The sequence below is a fragment of the Cavia porcellus genome, unplaced genomic scaffold, assembly GCF_034190915.1.
Source record: "Cavia porcellus strain 051 isolate PalLab524CR breed Dunkin Hartley unplaced genomic scaffold, mCavPor4.1 scaffold_13, whole genome shotgun sequence".
Classification (NCBI taxonomy): domain Eukaryota; kingdom Metazoa; phylum Chordata; class Mammalia; order Rodentia; family Caviidae; genus Cavia; species Cavia porcellus.
In genome coordinates this window covers 47,087,623-47,100,900 of record NW_026947496.1, presented here as the reverse complement: position 1 = coordinate 47,100,900, position 13,278 = coordinate 47,087,623, and the positions used below count along the sequence as shown (strand labels likewise).

Here is a 13,278-nt window from a genome sequence, read left to right as displayed (position 1 = left end):
ATGTGAACACTGCTGAACTTCTTAGGCAGCCACACTGTGACTTTGCTAGAGCTTGTCAATGGGACTTAGCAAAGCCACCTCCTGTTCTTATCCCCTGTCCTTTTCAGCCAAGCCTTGCACATCATCCTTACGGTCCTATCCTTGGGATAAAACTCTCCTAAAGTTCATGAACATTTCTTCTTTGATTGACAGATGCCTTTCTAACCTTGTTTGGAAAACACTGCCACACTTCTCATGGCCAGTACAACAAATCAGGGGAAGAAAACCTAGTGTTTGAAGATGTCAGAAGTGATAAAGACCTAGTTAAAGGAAACCAACCAACAGAATCAGACCTCTTTAGAATTATCACCACACTTTTCAATTATAATAAGCAAGTTTTTGAAATATTATTTTGGTTTTCCATGTCTGGTTCTTCTCCTTCTTGCTTGTCTCATATTTGAGAGCGGGTGGCAAGTGAAGGCTCCTAGCTAGGTATCCGTGAGAAGGAAGTGATTGGGAAGTACTTGAGAGTGCGAGGGGAAAGAGGTTATAGAAGGGAGGTGTTCCCTTACCTCAGTTGAACTTCACAAGGGAGAAGAAAGTAATTGTGGATCTGGGAGCACAGAGACACTCTTCACTGGCCTGTAATGCCAGGGGAGGTCACAGCAGAGTGCATCTAGAGAGGCTGGTCCTAGACACTAAGATCTCAACTTTGACAAAATCACAGGCTCCAGGCGGTGCAAATACAGCAAGCCATAGGCGTGTCCATAATGGGTTTCGCTGTGACACCAACAGGACCGACAGTAGGGTGTTAAAAGATATTATCATGTCTTTAGGACCCCTAAATCTTGTGTGGTTACAGGAAAGGTGGAGGACCACTGCAGTTAATAGCGTCCCACTTAACGTGGATTTCAAGGTCATAAAAGAAAGTGGTATTTCTTGTACACATGAGTTATCATCTTAAATGTGCATTTATGATGCAATGATAGAAAGCAACTCAGGGAAAGGAAACCAATCTGTTTTCTTTCAATGTTGTATGTCATGACATTATTTTTGTTATTTCTAAAGAAAAGCAAAGAGAAGTGGGAAATATTCAAGAACAGGTAGGGAAGGAGGACACATGCCAGTCATAAGTTACACAAGGGTCTGACCCTACATGACCTTGCATAAGTCTCAAGAGTTTCTGAGGAGGGTCCACACCCTGAACTTATGCTCTGTCCAGACTCCATGAGTACTTGGAATCATGAGTCCTGAAAACAGTACTATTATGGTTTATTTCTAGCCTCATGAGCTCACAGGTGGGGGTTTGGGAAAGAGGATCATGGGGTTGTGACTGGATCATGGGGTTGTTATACTCATCAGTGAACTAATCCACTGATGAGTTTATAGCTATGGTGATGTAGATGGAAAAGCCTGATTGGAGGAGGTGGGTCATTGGGGGCGTGGCCTGGAAGGGTCTCTCTCCCTCCTTTTGGTCTTGATTGCTCTCTGCTTGTTGCTGCCATGCTATGAGCTGTTTCTCCTCTGCCATGTCCCTCTGCTTTGGAGTCAGTTGACTATGAACTCAAAGCTCTACAAGTTGCAAGCCAAAATAAAGATTTCTTCCTTTACACTGTGGGTGTCAGCTATTGTGTCTTAGCAATAAGAAAGTAACTAACAACAACTAACAATAAGAAAGTGTTCATGACTTCTAGTGACCAAAGGACTTCTGTTGGATTGAGAGGGATGGGGTGTGCCTGTGAATTTCTGTAAAGACAACTGTCATGTTATGTTACAAGTTTTAGAAAACCCAAACTTTGCTTTTGAAATGTCATTGTTAAAAAGAAAAAATAATGTAAAGATTTCCAAACTCTAGCTGATAGAACTCTAGTGTCAAACCTACTTGCTTCTGCAAAAATTTAAATAGAGTTGTTATAACAGAATTATTTAGTAGGACCTAAGAAATCCTGCAAATTTTAATTTTAGCTGCGTACCATTACACTTGTGTGCAAAGAGCTTAGCTTAGTGTTACGGAGTAGGCATGTGTTTATCAACTACAATTTTTCATTCATCTTGATTAATTATTACATTGATATAAAATCTAAGTGAAATTCTGACATCACTTACCTTTGGTTTTACTTAGCTTACAATCCTTCAGATAGTTCATCATAAATCAATACAGCATTTTCTATGTAAATAGCTATATTACTATTCCCAATATATATGCTTAGATATAGCCACAAAAATCCATTTGAAGCAAAATATTTCATGTGTATTTAAGATCTTTACTATAGGAGGTTGGTTTTGATAATCGTGCTTAGAATTCTGCATCACCAGCATGACTGACATTGGGCTCATTTCGCAGGCGTTAGGTTTTAATGTGATGTCCCTAGACACATTTTCTTACTTAACCATACAATGTAAAGTGAGACACTTGTTGAGAATTTAGTGCAACAGAACTGGTATTTTACTTTGCTTCTTGGAATTGTAGCTAGCTCTATGCTTGTTTGAGATGGACACTGTACTGAAGAAAGGCCACCATTCCCACTACTAAATACCATAAGTCTCTGCCACTAACCTATCAGGCGGCAACTTGATCTCTGTGAGTGCCAAGAGTCCCTTTTGATGATTATTTTCATGGAAATTATTGTGGAGGGAGGGGAAAGGGGAGAGAGAAAGGGAGAGAAAAGAGAGAGAGAACAAAGTAGGCAGGATAAAGACTGATAAGGGACCTTAACTTAAGTAGATGATTTATAAGGGGGTAAGAAAAGAGTGAGGTAAGACAAAGGACAAAGAGAACTAGAGAAAAAGAGAAAAATCAAGAGTTGAAGATGCAGGCATGTGGAGTTGAACAGAGTTGAGTAACCGAGAAATTTGGGGGGAATAATAAAGTTAAAAATAGAAAGTGAAATGAGAGGGGAAAGGAGGGAAGGAGGGGTGGGGAAAGGGATGGGGATGAAAGAAAAGAGGGAAAGGAGTTCTTGGAATGAAGTAGGTAAGAGAGAATGGGGAAGGAATGGAGGGGAAGGGAAAGAATGTTAGAAAGAATGGAACAAAGCTGCACACATCAGTGTGAAATAATACCAAGGATTCTTTGGGGAAGTTCTAAACTTCCTAGGCAGGCTCTCAAGACCAGCTCTGCGTTAGCAAGTGGGCACTCAGGCTCATGGAAATGACACTTGGCCTTGAGACCATCACAAGAGTAATGGCTGGTGAGAATTTATTTGTATTTCCATTTACACAACTAGAATAGTGGGAGATTTGGGGCTCTTAGGACATACTACATCATACCCTTCATGTCCATATATTCTTGAGTAGGCGTATAGAGAAAAGCATGTAAGTGGTACTTTGGGGCAATGAAGGGATCCCTAAAAGTTCACTTTGACCACCTGTGTCTGCCTTGGGGATTGCTTAGGAAACCTAACCCTTCCTGCCTCCCTAAGATTTCACTCTAGACTCAAACAAGCATGGGGGCACATAAGCATCATGGAAGCTGCAGAAGATTGTCTTTCCCCTCTGGCACCTAAAAGGGAAGAAACATGTAACCAGTGGTATTAACTAAGACAGGGCAGCAAGGACAAATCAAAGGGCTAATGCATTTAATAGTCCATCATACAAAGGTCTGCACTGCAGCAGGAAACTTTGGGGGACCATGTTATCCAGGCCCTGCCCCTCCCTTGTTCCCACCTGGAAAGTCAGTTCTTCTTGGGATTTTTCCTCCCTACTCCCTCATCTTGGCACAGCAGCATTACAAATTTCTAAAGTTTATTTCCTTAGCAATTTAGAGATTTAAAGCAAGAATGCCGCTTGTGTTGTTTTTTTTGTTTTGTTCCCGGATAGGGCTGAGTAACACCATCAGCAGAGAATGGCAGGCTTGGACTCTGCTAATGATCGCAGCCCTTGGGGAAGATCAGACAAGGGAGAAGGGAGATCAGTGCTGAACTTGGTTTCTCATTCAAGGGAGTAGGGGTTGCTACTTGCAGAGATGAGGGGAGATGGTCACTAGCTGGTGCAAAGGGGAAGGCTGAGGTATCACATAGCTAGACTTGGCTGGAGTTAGGAAGAGTCAGGCCAGACCCTACCAAGGAGACAGCAGGCCAGGTTAGAGTGAAGTGGAGTCAGAGGAGAAATACCGGCTTTGCGTCTCCTCAGGGCTGTGTATAACAACATAAAGCACGAGCCTGGAGACTTGATCTTGAACCTGAGTTCCTGCGCACTTTTCTGGACTGTGAACACGACAGACAGTATTGTAGGGTAGAAGGCAAACAGCAGCAGGGATGTATTGTTCCAGGAAGTGACATTCATGGTCACAGTCACATCCACATGAGGCTGGGGTAGAAGTCATCCTTGCTACCTTCTTCTTGCTAAGACACCGCACAGTGCCCCAGTGGGACCATGCTCACCTCCCATTGGACTCACCATCACACTTGAGTCCTTGTCGTGCCAGCCCCCACAGCAGGGTCCCACAGTGCTCACAGAAGGTCGGGCTTTTGTAATTGTAGACTTTGAATCTGTGTGGCATGTCTATCTTGAATCTCTCCTTGTGGAACTGGAAGAAGGGCAGAAGGTGTCATTACATACATGTCCCTGGGACCCATCTTTTGTCACAGACACTTTAGCCTAACAGGAACTTCAATACAGACATAGGCCATCCCTGGGACTTGTCAGGCCTTCCTGTCTTGTTTAAGGGTGGCAGAGAGCTCATGGCTCTTTCAGGTAAGGATGAGCTGGATGTTGGCACATGTTGAGCATACAGAGATCCTCAGCAGATGTCTAAGGCATCAGACAGACAGGTGAATGTCATAGGCAGACAGAATGGGGTTATTTATCTAATGGGAGCTAAGGAAATGCTGCTTTTGTTTAAACAGATGAAACTGCCCTTCCTGCTTTAATATAAATATTTCCTTTTTTTTTTTTTTAGCCAGAACCAGTGCTTAACCTTTGGAAGGATGCTAAAAATGCCTCTTCTAGAAGATGATACTAAAATAAAAGCCTACTATTAGCTTGAAGCATTTTCTCACCCCTTACTCATGAACTGAATAACAGAGGCAAGAGACAGCTAAGAGTTCTTCCCATGAATAGAGGACAAGTATGTCACATGTGTCACCTGGTACACTTATGGCATCTGATGTAATCCTCAGGCACCACATTTGAAGGAGCTCTGTTACTTCCCTCACTTGATAGGTGAGGAGATCAAGCACAGAAACTTGCCCAGGTCACACTGTTATTGAGTCTGGATAGCAAGGAGCTTGGCAATCAGAATCAGAGAGCCTACCATTCTATTTGAAGTCTCCAAAGAAATACAACTTAAGGAGAGAGGTAGGATAGAGAGATGCTAGTGGTAGATTTATTTCAGGAATTTGAAGTTTCCCAGAGTTTAAATCCTCTCCTTCAATCAAAGTTCTTACCTGAACAATAAGAAAAATAATGACAATGACAGCAACCACAACCATGGGCAACTTACTTCCTGGTAAGACTGCAAATATTCTTTGTGCAGTACAAAAAGTTTTATTTACTTAAGATTTATAATCACTTCAGAGGTTTCTAATTAAACCATTTACTTGAGGATATACACAGCAAAGAAGCTTTATTTGCTAACATAGTGATAATATTGCTTCTGTGGTTGATGTTGTCAGCATCGGAGCCATAGAATAGCTGCTTTGAATTATTTAAAAGCTGCTCAGAACCCACACTAGTCTTTTTCAACCCTCCCCCATAAATAAATAATTTTCAAAGCCCATTTCATGTTATGGAGTATGAATATGGTAATTAATAGGTCAAGGTCCCAGATAGAAAGAATTCATTTCAAACTCTAGTACAGGCTTATACAGCTCAAGATAAGGCTGATAAAGACTCTAGATCTGATCTTTCCAACATGCAAGCAGAATTGCTGCTTAGGGTTAGTGAACACTGAAAACATGGTGAGCTAGAATTGGAAAAGTATGTTTAAAATACACACCAGATTGTGAAAACTTGGTAGGGAAAATAGTGTGAAATAACTTATTATTTTTTGTACTAATTATAGGCTGAAATGATAATATTCAGACATATTGGGCTTGACAAAACATTGACTAAACTTGAGTTCATATGTGCTTTTCTCTTTTATTTAAAGTAGTTACTTAAACATCTAAAACTATACATGTAGCTCTCAGACTATTTCTATGAGATAATACCACTTCAGGTTTAGGAGTATAAAAAGGCCCTAAAAATACTTTCTTGCATGTGCACAAAATTAAGACTTTCCCAGAGAGTATAATATTATTCATACAGTCATGTATTCATAGAATTAATGATTTATAATAGTTGACCTTGTGCCAGCAATTTTGTTACCCACTGAGGTTAATAATGATTGCTCATAATTCATGATTTTTCAGAAAAGCGGATAGCATCAAGTAATGGGAGAAGGATTAGAGGTGGCAGTTTGGTTTAAACAAACAAAAACTCTGGAAGACAGTTGTCTTGAGTTTTTGTCCCAGGTTTGCTACTTGTAGGTGACTCACTACATAGAGACTGCTTTGACCACACTGAGCCTTACCTGAATCACACGGTAAGATGGCATTATGCTTGTGTGGCTCTGACTGTTAGAGAATGGCCTTTCTTTCTCCTTCTTTCTCTTTTTTCAAGTACTTAGGATTGACTCCAGAACTTTTGTACTGAGCCTCAGCCTCAATCCTTTTAAAAAATTATTTTGAAGTTTTGAGACAGACTCTATCACTAAGCTGCCTGGGCTGGGTTTGAATTCATAAGCCACCTGCCTCAGCCTCGCGGGGTGCTGGTGTTATAGGTACGGATGTCCTCTCTGGATGGAAAAATTCAGCTGATTTGCCCTCTCTACCTGTCCCTTTGTCAGGGAAGTTTACACATCTGGGCAGGGTGGCCCTGCCAAACTCAAGTGAAAGTTCAGTTCTGCTGCCATTCTGCCTTGCTTTCTGATTTCTGATTCTTTCTTCAAAGCCATATTTATTGCCTACTCTGCTTCTTCTTCCAGTGTGCAGACTTCCTTGAGGACATAAACGAGCTAAAAGGAGCTTCCTCACTGCCCACCAAGAAGGCTGAGCAGGAGGATTGTAAGTTTGAGCACAGACCAGGCAACTTAGCAACTTAGTGAGGCCCTGTTTCAAAATTAAAAAAGATAAAAAGAGCTGGGAATGTAGCTCAGTGTGAAGGGCTTGGGTTCAGTCCCCGTTATTGGAGAGAAAGCTGCTACCCCATTGGCTCCTATCTTGCCCTACTCCTTTCCAGTTAAAATTGCTGATATGTCATTCTATCCAAAACCCCTCTCTGCAGAAGCTGGGACTCTTGTCCTTCTTGCCAGCAGACTTGACTTGCTTTGCTTGTTCATCATTCTCCAGCTCCATCTATCTCTCCTAGCATGGTAGTATCTCCCACAGCTTTTTGAACCCTTTCTTTCCAGCTACCTGTCCTTTGTAGTGATCTCTTGATAATGGTAAATCAATGCGCATCTTGTTTTGGTGCCATTCTATAGTCATCTTCACTATAGCTCCGCCACACTAACAGGAACACAAACGTCCTGCGCTCCCTCCGATCAAAGAGCTGCAAACATCTCCATGTCATCCTTGTTTCCCTCAGCAGTTCAGCTGTATAGAATACAGTTTACCCCTTTCCTTTCTAGCTCTAGAACCTCATATGCTCTAAGTGTAGGACTCTCTCTTCAAACCTGGGTTCTTTGTCTTTCTCTCCCCTACCTAACATCTAATTTGCAATTAGCCCTGAATTGTCTTCTTTCTTTATTTCATTACTAAGGAATCTCTTAGCTTTCAAGCTCACCTATGAAATATCATCACTCTCAACCTTGTAGAACTGGTGCACTGGCTCATACAAATCAAAAGTGCAAAACTCTCCATTGATAATTATACTTAGATGTCCCCTCGCTTCTCAGCTGGGACAGTAGTGGGAGTCATCCATATGTCCTTCTCTTTCATTCTCCGTACTTATTGCTCTAAAATGGTCCAAGCATTTCTGAAATAGAAATCACTTGAAAGTCTTCTGACTTTGTTCCATCTCTGCTGTCACCACGCTAATACAAACAACCTCCCTCTCTCCTGATATGACCCCTTCAGCATCCTCTGGCTTTACTCTCACATCTTAATGCACTGTTTCTCTTATGGTGTCACAAGATGAGCTTGTTATTATGAGACCCATCATTATCAATCACTTTCTCAGGGTCTGAAGGATCCCTACATGATTTACATCCTGCCAGGTTCCCCAACTTGTGTCCCTTTTTCTCTGGGCCTCGTGCATCTAGCCATACCGGTCTCATTTTAGTTTCCAGAGCGTGCTGGACTCTCCCCCTTCAGGGCCATCAGTCTATCTCAGACCTCCTTCCTCTGGCTGGTTACACTTGGCTCCTTTCACTTTCAGGTCTCAGTTCAAATGCTCCTTTGCTTAGCGAAATGCTCTGACCACGTGGTCTCCTTAGGCCCACTGGTGATTTTCCATCCTTGTAACTTGTTTGCTATCTTTATAGCACCTGATATTAATGAAACTGATCACATTTGGTTTATTATATGTTTCTCCAGCTTTGCGGAAAGTCCATGAAAGCAGAACTGTGCCTGTTTTGTGCTGTGCTGTACATCTGACATAGCATGATATTGTCCATGAATTAGACACTCGCAAAACATCTGTTGGATGAAGAAGTAGGTGGGAGAAGGAAGAAAAAATATTTTGCAGTGATAGGCTGCCTGACTTTCATCTAAGGTGCCCTCCTCTACAAAGTCAAACCTAACCTATTTTTAGACTAAATCTCAAAGTTCATCTGAAGCAAGTATTTCCACTCAACACTAGGATTACCCTTTTGCTACCATCTCTCAAAAACCTTGTACATGTTTCTGTCCTCATACTTTTAATCACTTGTCTTTATTTACTTTTTCATTGCCATTACCAGCTATACAGTCCACAAGGCTTGTTTTCAAATCCTTAAGTTGTGCTTTCTGGCCACTTTCTTCACATTTTTTCTGAAAAACTTCTTACTGTGCTTTTCTTTGGTAACTCAATACAAAGTTTTAAAAAGAAAAAGACTTTAGGGAGATTCATATTCATGGATAAGTTTAAGGATTCAGGTTCAGGCAGGTACTATTACAAAGAACTAGCGTGCTATAAAGTTTAACAACAGGATAAAATTACTGTACGTCAAAGAGAGGATTCCATTTATGGCACATACATACCATGGTTTCTCGGCTATTGATAGCTGATCCTGTGCACTTAGCTATGACTTTATCAATACACTTCTTGTGAATTGCTGCATTACATTCTGAAAACAAATAATGATGGCTTAAGATTTCTAGAATGTAAGGTGAAATTAAGTTTAAAAAATAGTGACAATACGACAGAAATCTTTTTTACTTACGTCGACACTGGTAGCCCTGTTTGTTTAGACCCCTGTAACAAAGCACATGGCAGATTTGTTTGGATGTTCATGTCAACATCAGAAACCACTTTAGAGGTGAGACAGATCTCATGACTTCCTAAGGTCACAGGACATTTTTGCTGATTAGTAGTCCCAGTGTATCATTTGCCAAGCCTGTGTTTTAATTTTAAGCTAGTTTACTAAAAATCTGATAATTAAATAAATAAAGAACCATTGATTTTCTTTTTCATGCTTGTATTTGCTAAGTAAACACAGAGGTTACAATGCCTAAATGATATGCAGCACAGGCTCCTGGCAGCAAAGTTTCATGTCCTACAGTAAAAAAAAAAAAAAAAAAAAAATCATCGTCTCATTTGAAAGTATATTGTCTCTCTCATCTACTGTCTTTGTTTATATGTAAATGAACAAAGACATCTGTAACGTATCTTACTTCCTCTTTCTGAGTGAGAATATTTGCAACCAATAAAGCTTAACCTTAAAACCAATTCCGGAGTTTGAAAGAAAGAAGACTTAAGTAATTAGAAGAAAACAAGTTAATAAAAATCCATTGCAACCTTTTTGACCTTTGGATATCCTAGTTAAATTGGAGTTGTGCATGAAAACATTCTGCAGGAGCCCAACAGAGCATTCCTTAATAGACACAGATGCTGAAAATAGAAACAGAAGTGGTTCGAAGTCTCGATTGTACGGTAGCCTCTGCTATGTGGTTATTGAGGTTTAAACTGGTCTCTGAGGCTGAGTCCCCTAATTGTTCATCCACATTCAAATCACTTATTACAGTGCAAAAGCACAGTCTGGGACTCGCAATAATGCCAGTCCACTTGGGTTACTGAGGTTTGACTACAAAACCGTACTCATAATACATTGCCACTTGTGTTCTTTCCCTCTTGCCGCTATCAGCATACCATTTAGTCAGAAACTAATATCCTCTTGGCTTTGTTATGGTTTGGATCTGAAGTACCCCTCTCTCCTAGTGGTCATAGCTAAAGTATTGGTTGCCAGCTTTTGGCATTACTGGGAAATAGTGAAAATTTTAGGAGGTGGAGTTTAGTGAAAGGATATGAGGTCACTGGAGAAGCGCCTTTGAAAGAGATACTGGGACCCACTCCTTCCCTCTGTCTGTCTTTTTTACTTCTTGGCCGCCGTGAGTTGAGCAGCTTCACGCTGCCATTTACTGTCTGCCATGATATTCTGCCTCACCACGAGCGCTCAGTAACAAGGCCAAGTAGCTACACACTGACGCCTCTGAAAGCACTGGGTGAAAGAAAAATTTCTTCATTTTAGGTTGATTTTCTTGTGTGTTTTGTCACAGTAAAGGATTGCTAACACAGGCACCTTGCCTGAGTGGACTTTGTTTTACAGGAACCACATTATGAAATGCTCATATTAAAGCACACACTTTAACCTCTTTGGTACTGCCAAGGTCACTGCTAACTCTTAGTACTTGCACCCCATAAATTTCCCCACAGAACACACCACACTTTGTGAATTAAGACAAAATGCATAGCCTGTAGTTTGGAGTAAAATGCTAAGTTACTGTACCAGACAAACTCATGGCAGACAGAACAAAAGGTAGGTTGTGGGAAAAATGTGGCGGTGAACTCGTGGCACTTGACGTGGTGGACTTTGGCCTGTTTGATAGCTCCTCGGCGGTGATGCAGGGCAAAGAAGCCTTCGGTCTCCAATTCACTCATGTCTTTTGTGTCTGCAGGCAGAGAAGAAGGGGCAAAGTGAGATTCTGCAGTATGATAGTCACGGTTGGGTGGGACAGTGGGAACTGGGTGAGGAAGACAAGCAGACAAGCATTCATCACCTACAGCAATAAAATTCCAGATACTTATGAAAGGGGGTAAAAGGCAAACTTCTTTCCTTAAGCCTATAATACCGAATTATCACAGGGTATATTAGAGGACTGAACTGAAATTGGATGGCTGGTTTCATCCTTCACTCTTTGGCTGAGCTGAGGTTACCCTCAGATTTTAAAACCAGAAATCAGCACTTTCAAGTCTTTATGTAACTCTAGAGAATAATGTGGTGACTGAGAGCAACTTGGGAGCAGCATTTCTGAGATGTCAGGGCACTTTGCAACAGACTCCATTTAGTCAGTGGCACAGACAGGTAGGAGCTATCCAGCCTTTTGTGTGAGGACAAAGGAACTTTGAGAAGGCAAGGCATTTATGTTCTGGGTTTTGATGGCCACAGGGATCAGATACACTGTATCAGCTTCAGTCTGTACTCATCAATGTGGGAAAGGCCAGAAAATTGATAACTGCATTTTTTACAAGCACAAGTAATCCTGTGTATTGTTTAATCATCTGAGTCAAACCATCAAATCCACATGTATTCACTGGGCTTGTGCATACTGGCATTGAGTAGTCACTGTTCACAGGGCCCAATGCCCAGATGACATTTTTCTAAAAGGCTGGGAGGGGGGCATAAGATGGTAGAATTCGGAAAACATGCATGATATTCTGAAATATGCATGAGGCTCAGGACCCCAAAGAATACAAAATGGTGGGGTAATCATGGGTAGATAGCATGATGAATACTCCAGCAGGTGAGAAAGAATAACATGATAAATAGCAAAATAGTATCCTTACTAGAATAAAGATATTAAGTATAATTATTATAATGGCTTGAATCATAATAATTTAATAGCTTGAAGATTTTTGTATCACTTGTATTTCTTTTATTTTTAATGCAAAAAATTAAAATTTAGTGAAAGTAAGAGGCTCATCATACTTGAAAAGATAGCGTTAACATTATTAGCCATTCTGGCTGCAGTGACAGAGGTCTGACAATGTATTTGAGGCAAATGTTCCTGATGAGGTACTTTGTTTTTACATTCCTAATATTGTCTGGGCTAGAAACACACTGGGCAGACAACGGAGTAGCTGTGTATGTGGAGACCTCTCCTACAGCAAGCTAGCCAAGTCTCAAGACTCATTTTAGGACTCACATCTTCTTTACAGTGGTTCACAGTTCTGTGTCAGGGCAACTCCAAACCCTTGTGCCAGTAATTGTCTAGAGTTCTACAGATGGACCATAATACTTTGCCTGTTACTTTAAGGCTAAGTAACTCAGGTTATTTTATTTGACACAAGGATGGAAAGAATTAGGCTTGCTGAATGAGGGCTTAATAATCTCTGAGTTAATAATTTTCTTTCACATGCTCCGGTACAAATGTGCAGAACTATTTACTGCTTGTATAATAGATTATGTTTTGATATGGCTTGGTCAGATGCAATGAACTGACATGAAATAAAGAATAAAAGTACTTTTAATTCAGAAAATGAAAGTGAATTAGTCTGGAACCCTAACTATACTACACATACATGTATAGTAGTCTAGGGATTGGACTACTATACATTTAACAAATATCAGAAAATTCTAGAAATGAATTTATTCCCTTCTTCCTTCCTTGTTGCTCTGTCCACTAATGATTCCAATTATTATAAGTAAATGTGTAAGAACATGGGATTTAATTCTTTTGATATCAACTGCATTATTTCTGAAGTAATTTGCTCCTCTATCAGCTTGAATAAGTTTGTTGTTGTTTTACATATAAAGGTTTGGCTATGTCTTTTAAACCAATGACTCCAAATCTTTTTATTTAGTCTTATTTATAGTCAAACACAAGACAAGTGTTCCTTGATCAGCTAAGTGTAAATGACTACACTGAGTGTCCTAACAGAATCTGAGATATTATTCCTAACCATTGAGCAGCTATGATCACAACAGGGAGATACATTGCTCACACAAAGAGCAGCTAACTGTATGAAACAGTGTACGATGGTGTGGAGTAGTCTCAGGGATATGTACATCCACAGCTTTTAGGAGGTATGAAAAAGAGTCACTAGAGAGACTAAGAGGGAGTAGTTGAAAAATTAAGGGCAAAACTTAGATATGATTACATCATATATGTAAAAAAA

General features: G+C 40.5%; 1 protein-coding gene and 1 long non-coding RNA gene across 6 annotated transcripts in view; one reads left to right on the top strand and one right to left on the bottom strand.

The window, feature by feature from the left end:
- Window positions 1–13,278, bottom strand: part of Prkcq (protein kinase C theta) — a 111,923-nt gene that overhangs the window by 45,840 nt on the left and 52,805 nt on the right. For 4 of the 5 annotated variants that reach the window (XM_003473418.5, XM_013156517.3, XM_063260162.1 and 1 more), the window contains 4 exons: window positions 10,889–11,051; window positions 9,326–9,357; window positions 9,144–9,229; window positions 4,378–4,507 (listed from right to left, as the gene is read on the bottom strand). In XM_003473418.5, the coding sequence (XP_003473466.1) occupies window positions 4,378–4,507; window positions 9,144–9,229; window positions 9,326–9,357; window positions 10,889–11,051 (411 nt within the window). Of the gene's footprint in view, window positions 1–2,536; window positions 2,734–4,377; window positions 4,508–9,143; window positions 9,230–9,325; window positions 9,358–10,888; window positions 11,052–13,278 lie in introns of those variants that run through there. The other variant, XM_063260164.1, reaches the window with a different exon arrangement.
- LOC134478556 (uncharacterized) lies at window positions 3,062–4,967 on the top strand. Its single transcript, XR_010051265.1, has 2 exons — window positions 3,062–3,170; window positions 4,880–4,967. It is a non-coding gene; the product is annotated as an uncharacterized LOC134478556 (long non-coding RNA).